This window comes from Microtus ochrogaster, chromosome 16 (genome assembly GCF_000317375.1).
Source record: "Microtus ochrogaster isolate Prairie Vole_2 chromosome 16, MicOch1.0, whole genome shotgun sequence".
NCBI lineage: Eukaryota > Metazoa > Chordata > Mammalia > Rodentia > Cricetidae > Microtus > Microtus ochrogaster.
In genome coordinates this window covers 61,439,977-61,447,426 of record NC_022018.1, presented here as the reverse complement: position 1 = coordinate 61,447,426, position 7,450 = coordinate 61,439,977, and the positions used below count along the sequence as shown (strand labels likewise).

Here is a 7,450-nt window from a genome sequence, read left to right as displayed (position 1 = left end):
AACCATTTTGTCAGGATCTAAAACGTGCCTACCCCACAAACACCTAGAGGGCTCTGCAGCTCCCACAGCACACCTGCCGAGAGAGGTCGGCCTGGAAACTGCATCCATCCTGAGCTAGGGCCTCTCCTGAGACAAGGGTCCACATCCCAATCCCACAGGGCCTTTTCACACAACCGTCCCATTTTCCTTTATTAAAAGATGGTATTATCAAATATCTGTCATCCCCATTGCTCTCCTCCTCCACCTCTTCCTCTTCCACCTCCTCCTTCACTGTTGCCTCCTCCTCAATTCTTCCCATCCTAAAATTTGAAGTCCCCAGGACCAGAACCTGAGGAACTTTTTCAACCCCTTCAGCACCTCCACTCTGCATGTCCAAGGTCGGTTTTTAAATTTCACACATAGGTGTAGTTGTGTGGTGTTTGACTTTCCATCCTTTAACTTACTGTCTTCCAGACCTGTTGATGATACTGGCAAGGACCAGGTCTACCTTTTAAAGAAAGATTGTATTACATGGTGTAGATATACCTACCACATTTTCTTTGCAGAGTCTTCAGTTGATGAGCAGGTAGATGCATTCCATACTTTTAGCACTGTGACCAGTGCTACAATGATCTATAATGACTGAGCACTGACAGGAAGAATGTTCTGTGTCACCTCAGGTGTTAAATGTCTTCCTGGTGAAGCAACATTTGGTGACACCTATACTTGAGTTTCTGATAGGGGAAACTTGCCAACAGTCCTATCTGGGACATTTTCAGTTCATCTTTTCAGGAGCACTGTGCACGGGACAACACCACACTTGGCACCTGAAGATAAGGAATCAAAAGAATTTGACCAACGAAGTTCCCCGCCTCAGCTCAGAGTCTGCACTTGAACACTAGCAAAAAAAAAAAAAAAAACCTGCAACTCCAGGACACCCTGGGTCCCAGGTGGAGCCAGTTCATTGGGAAAGACAAGGGGGCTTCCATGTGGGGGAAGCGAAGGCCTGACCACAATGTCTCCCCAGCGCCCCTCGTAACTGTCATCAGATGTCTTATTTAAAAAGCTTATTTGGACACAGAACCAAATTTTTCAGAAACTTTTTATTTTCTTCTTAAATAAGCTTCTGGCTATTGATCATGTTTAGAAGGTTTAGGGAATTCCCAGAGTGCAGAAAAATATTCCACACACTGAAAAAAATGGAAAATATGATAGTCCATGAAGGAATTCCAGAACAAACACACAGCAGGAGTTATCTTAGGGAGATGGTTTTGTGATGGGAATTGAAGTTGAATGAAAGCCGTATATCATTACTTGTGTGGTCATACTGCACACGGCACAAAAGTTACCGTCTCAACATGAGTATGCTGTGGATCAGTGATCTTCTCTGAGCTGTGCCTCCATCACTGTCATCGAGAGCCCGTGCACTTGCACCACAACATCAGCCCAGGTTTATTGATCACGTTTAGTATGGCTTCTTCTCTTCTGCATTTCCATAAGTTACCCCTTTTCTCTACAAGCTTGTCTGCTCTATACAAGCCATAAAAAGTTTCATACTTTATGCAGCCTTTTGTTTCTGGATTATTCAAGACGAGGCTCTTATCCTCCACCAAAAAGTGTCAGGACTTTGTATGTTTTTAAGGCTGAAATCATTCCTTTATTGAATACTCGTTTTGCTAATCCATTTTCAGTGGAGAAGTATTTGTCCTTGCCTATATTTTTTGGATACTAGAAGCAATAGTAGTAGAACATTTGTGCACATGATTTTCTTTCCTCTTGGGTAAAATTACTGGAGGAGAGACACATGTGCATCTCTCTGAGGACTTCCCCAGTCTTCTCTGAATTGTTACTTCAGTCCAAACTTGCAGACAAGAAGCAGAAGGAAGAAAATTGGCAATGGCTTTTTTGGTGGAAGAAAATTTTACCTTTTTTTTTTTTTTATCTCCCAGGATTTTGTGAAGGACTGACAAAAGGAGCCCATGTTCTTTACTGACTATGCAGGCCCCAAGCAGCATGCTGGGAGGCACGCAGAGCATCTCTCCAGACAGGATTTCAGGGATGTACTGTCTTTTTTTATTTGCCTTTTGCTTTCTGCAAAAGCATAAATCTTTCCTTTTCCTATTATTATTCTGTTCACAACGGAAAACAGACTTGACAAATAAGAAATTTTAACGCTGAAACTTCTGAACTTTGATGCCTCAAGTTGCAGAACATTCCAGGGTCCATCCTAAGACTTCATGACAGCAATGTCTGCATTAAAAAGAAAGCTTCAAGCAAAAACGAGGAGCCAAGGGCAGGAACTGTCTCAGGGTACCCAGGTGCTTGCTCACCTCCTCGGCAGCTTTGGAGCATGGACAGCCCCACCTCAGCTTCAGGAGGCGTGAAGGCTGAACAGTTGCCATGGCTAGACCTCAGCGTCATCAGCTCAGAGTATAGATCAACCTAGAATTCTATAAGACTGAGTGAAAGTGTCACATTTTGATCTAGGCAGTCATCTCTACAATCTTCAAAGTTCTTCTATCCTTGAGAACTGGCATTGGATCGACTTGGAAGGCCACTGCCACACCTGGTTCTTCTGGCACGCATCAGTCATTCTTATTTCCTTGACCTTTCTCTGATTCTGACCTCTGCAACCCTCCTGCGACACTCGGGGCTGAACTGGGAACTCATAATAGCTGTAAACTGTGGGAACTGAGTCCCTCTCACTAGGAAGCGATTCTGCAAGCTGTCTTCAATCTGTTCCTCGTCTTCCTGCAAACTGCCCACACCTGTAGCTCTGTGGCAATGACCGTTGCAAGATCACATGTGTGTCTCTAATTCCAGAGATGTACTGATGAAAGATCAAAGGTCAAACTTCCTGTTAGCCTGCTGTAACAAGGAGAGAGCTACAGGCCTGAGCTGGTTTCTACATGGATGATAAATAGGTCTGAAGCAGATAGAAGCTTATGAATAAGAATGTCATACGGCTCCGTGTTTTAATCAGAACACAGAACATGCTTAACCAACGTTGTTCAGAAGAGATCACAGTGATATCTCACTGAGCATTGTTTTCTACAGTGGGCTTTCTATGAGGAATGAGGGCTGAGAAATCCTGTGGTTTGTTTTCCTTAATGGCTCAGTGACGAGAGCTTCTGCCTACACATCATAGATTGACAGATGCTTCCTCACCCAGAACCATCCAAACTCTATCTCAATCCCAGCATGAAGCTCTTTCAAAGGAAAGCCTCTGAGTTCAATCCCAAGCAGAGACCAAAGAAACGTAACCTTAAACTCAGTGGTGCCAATCAAAGCAGACCCCAAATACTGACGACTTCCCTGTTCTTCACCTAGGTGTGTGCAGAGACCTCACAACTTTTGCTGTAGCTGAAGATGTGAGAAAAGAAAGACCCCAGAGTGAGCAGTCAAAGGAGGTGAATTAGAAGTACCCCGAGGCTCAGGACACCCCTCACCCCAGTCCAGTCCTAGGTTTACTTTAACTATTTCCTCCTTGTTTGGGGATTGCCTTCCCCTAAAGATTCTTAGAAACCCAGCTGCCATCCTCCCTGAACCTGGGGAGAATAAGGCCAGAGTCTGCAACTACCAGGAGACCCAGCTTAGCTGTGGAATCCAGGGGAGACTCTCGGCTAGAATATAATTGCTCATGAGGCAGCACTGACAATGAATTTAATCAAAATTTCTCCTTCTAAAGGAAAAGTAGTATTATGATGGAAATCCACCCAGAGCTATCTAGACCCTTCTGTCCCGAGCCAAGTGCCAAGCCCTCTGTGAAAGCACTTTCTCTGCTGTCGCTGGCCCCACACATTCTGCTCTCCTGGAGCAGGGACCCACTGCTCCTTCCCCGCAGTCCACCAAGGCAGCCCACACCCAATGCCTCAGGAAAGGGTGGAAAAAAGTGACAGTATGAGCCTGCAGTCCCACAGCCTGGAGGTCCAGTCCACTTGTCCACCTAGTCATTTGCAGGAAGTGTATCTGGTCAGGGACACTGTCCTGGAGCCACATCTTGGGGATTTAAAGCCTGGATCCATACGCAGTTGGGACAGAGCCTGGGATCTCAGCAACCTCGGAAGACCTGAGACTGTGAAGAACACCTGCCCAGCTGTGGACGTCCAGGTGAGCCCCATAGCTATCCCAAGGCAGCCTGGGAACTGACACTGGAGGAGCACCATAGAGAGGCTTTTTGCAGGACCATGCAGCTCCCTCAGGAATGGGAACTCAACCTTAGCAGACCTGGTGTGGGAATGCAGAGTAGGGTGGATGGGGATCCCAGGAGGTCACTCGACACTTCAGGGGGCCTATGCTGTTCAGTGTCCGAGTAAGTTAAAAGTGAAGGTCTGAGCACCGCAAGTGCCAGCTTGTCCCCCACTGTAGCTGCCATGGGCATAGCTCCAGTGGCAACAGGAAACATCATCATGCATACAGCTGCCAAGAAAAATCCACTGGTCTACTATGACAGGTTGAGGAGATGAGCTATGGCATGTCCTTTGTCAATTGCTCTATCTCAAGTGTTACATAAAAAACTTACAAGGCTTGATCCCAAATATACAAGTGCCTCTGTCACCCAATGACTTACCCTTGTGACCAGTCCTCAGTGAGACAATGAGATAGGGTTCTAAAGGTACATCCCAGTTATGAGGAAGACATATTCCTACCTCCTACCTATTGTCCTTCCAAGATTTTCCAGATAGGACATCACAGAGAGATTTAAGAGGGGAAGAGGCCAAGGCATAATGCCCTCAGTGTATACAGTGGCCAAGAAAAAAGATGTCTGGTACTCGCAAATCATGCAGATCTCTTTGTATGTACTGTGAGTCACACGGCGTAAATCTTATTTAGCTTTCCTGAGCTCAATAAGAATGGCACAGACCCTGAGACAGCTACGTCCTAAGACGTTACTGTTGCTTTAAGCTTCTGAACCAGAAGGTGCAGCTAGACACTGTGCTGAGGCTGAGCTAAGTGCACAGTGCAATTGTTCTTTTTTTTTTTTTTGACCGATGGAATCTCTCTATATGTGTGCTTTAAAAATGTGTTCTTAGTCTTTTCAATAATCTTTAGGTAAACCGTTGATAGAATGGTTCAAATAATTTCATTCCTTGTGGCAACCTGAATTTCCGAGGTAGAAATATGATTTTATTGAAGCACTGAGGTCATCAGAACCGCATTTCTTCTGCATCTCTAGGTTCTGGAAGCATGAGTCCTCTTTTCTTCCTGGCCACTCTTTGCGTGGGGGTGGTCTCGGCGGCTCCAACGCATGATCCCAGTTTGGATGCTGAATGGCATGAATGGAAGACAAGACACGGGAAAACATACATCACGGTTGGTGCCATGAAAACTACCAGGGGCAACGCAGAGAGCATGGTCCTGGCTGTGTCGAGTGTATACAGAGTTTCCACAGTGAAAGCCAGTTTCTTCAGGGCATGACCACAGTTTAGGAGCTATGATAGCAAACCACACTGTTGACTGGGGACTGGATTGTGGCTTCCAGGGGTGTACGGTCTCCCTGGGTTCCCACCACCTGTAGCAGCTGGTCCATTGAGGGACCGAGGATTGGTCGTACAGTAGAATGACCACACGCTGTATTGATTCCAGCACGAAGAAGGACAGAAGAGAGCGGTGTGGGAGGACAACAGGAAGGTGATTGAGCTGCACAACGAGGGCTACGCCAAGGGAGTGCATGACTTCAGCATGGAGATGAACGCCTTCGGGGACTTGGTGAGTGCACACGGACGACAGAACGGGGACCTCCTCTCTTCAACTCTTCGTCAGCCATCTCTCCTTTGCAATGATGTCTTTACTCTTTCTTGAAGACCAACACAGAATTCAGGGAATTGATGACTGGCTTTCAAAGCATGGGATCCAAGGAGATGGATGTGTTCCAGGAGCCTCTGCTGGGTGATGTCCCCACATTTGTGGATTGGAGAGATCATGGCTATGTGACTCCTGTGAGAAACCAGGTAGGACATTTTATATTCTCAGTGTCATTGTCCAGTTGGAAGCCAGGAAGGAAATGCCATCCTTGATTTGCTCACTGTGGATCTGCACACACCTCACTGTGAAATTATTGTATCATATGAATTACTGTCGAACATCTTTGTTAATTTTGTAGGTGAGAGCTTCTTCTTTCTTTTCTAGGGTCAATGTGGTGCTTGTTGGGCATTTAGTGCCGTTGGTTCCCTAGAAGGACAGATGTTCCGGAAAACAGGCAGACTGGTTTCTCTGAGTGAACAGAACCTAGTGGACTGCTCCTGGTCGTATGGGAACAGTGGCTGTGACGGTGGCTTGATGGAGTACGCCTTCCAGTATGTGAAGGACAATGGGGGCTTGGACACCAGGGACTCCTATCCCTACGAAGCACGGGTAAGAAGTAGTCCTGTGTTGTCATTCTAGCTCAGGTTTTATAAACCATAAGAATTACGCAGACGAGGCCGGGTGGTGGTGGCACACGCCTTTAATCCCAGCACTTGGGAGGCAGAGGCAGGCAGATCTCTGTGAGTTTGAGACCAGCCTGGTCTACAAGAGCTAATTAAACCCTGTCTAGAAAAACCAAAAAAAAAAAAAAAAGAATTATGCAGACAATACACTATCCTAAACACTCATCTTTCCATGGTAGAATCTGTCCTATTAAACCCTGAGTGCTGCTGTTAAAGTGTCAGCCTGTGCGTGCTGGTCTGATTCCATGGATTGTCATTGACAGTACATGAGCTAGTTTCTACCAGCCACTGAAACCTACCAGCTCATAAGGTCATGTGAAATTTTATAAATACAGAAGCTTGGAGACCCTCAGCAGCATGTGCCGAGTCACCTGTGTGGATGGCAGCTGAGCCGAGCGGAGTTCTCACTCAGGGTCCCCAGGAGGTGGAGGGCAATAACCATGATTTTTTTTTTTAACCTCTGTCTTTCAAAGAATGGAACCTGCAGGTACAATCCTAAAAATTCTGCTGCTAAAGTCATGGGCTTTGTGAAGATCCCACCAAGTGAATATGTCCTCATGAAGGCTGTGGCCACCGTGGGGCCCGTCTCCGTCGGGATTGACACCAAACACCACTCCTTCCAGTTCTACAGGGGTGGTAAGTGCTTTCCAGGGGTCATGAGAAGCTGTGCCTCCACCACGGCTCATCATCTTTATGTCTTATTTTCACATAAACACCTTGAGTCTTAAATATTACATTCAAAGGGAGCAGTATTTATGATTTGGTTTTGCTTGACATTAATTAAGAACAATCCTATGAACTTGTGTCCAAGGTTGTCTTTTAATTAGCAAGGTGAGGTTTTATGTGGCATAGTTTTATTGAATTTTCTGTCTTTGCTTAACTTTTAAGATTTTAATAGCTAGTCCATTTCTGTAGTTCATTCTCAGGGGTGCTTCTGGATTCTTGTATTTTGTATTTTCCTGTGGTTTCTATGGACTGACATACTTTGTAAGCAGGTCGAGATTTCTTACATCCATTCAAGCAAGTGTTTTCCCTGAGGATTT

At 45.7% G+C, this 7,450-nt stretch overlaps 1 protein-coding gene across 1 annotated transcript in view; it reads left to right on the top strand.

Annotated features, from left to right (window-relative positions):
* Positions 1–5,166: 5,166 nt before the first annotated feature.
* Positions 5,167–7,450, top strand: part of LOC101980057 (cathepsin L1-like) — an 11,078-nt gene continuing 8,794 nt past the window's right edge. Inside the window, exons 1-5 of the mRNA XM_005355343.1 lie at positions 5,167–5,292; positions 5,566–5,688; positions 5,784–5,930; positions 6,109–6,333; positions 6,881–7,043. Of these exons, the coding sequence (XP_005355400.1) occupies positions 5,167–5,292; positions 5,566–5,688; positions 5,784–5,930; positions 6,109–6,333; positions 6,881–7,043 (784 nt within the window). The remainder of the gene's footprint in view (positions 5,293–5,565; positions 5,689–5,783; positions 5,931–6,108; positions 6,334–6,880; positions 7,044–7,450) is intronic.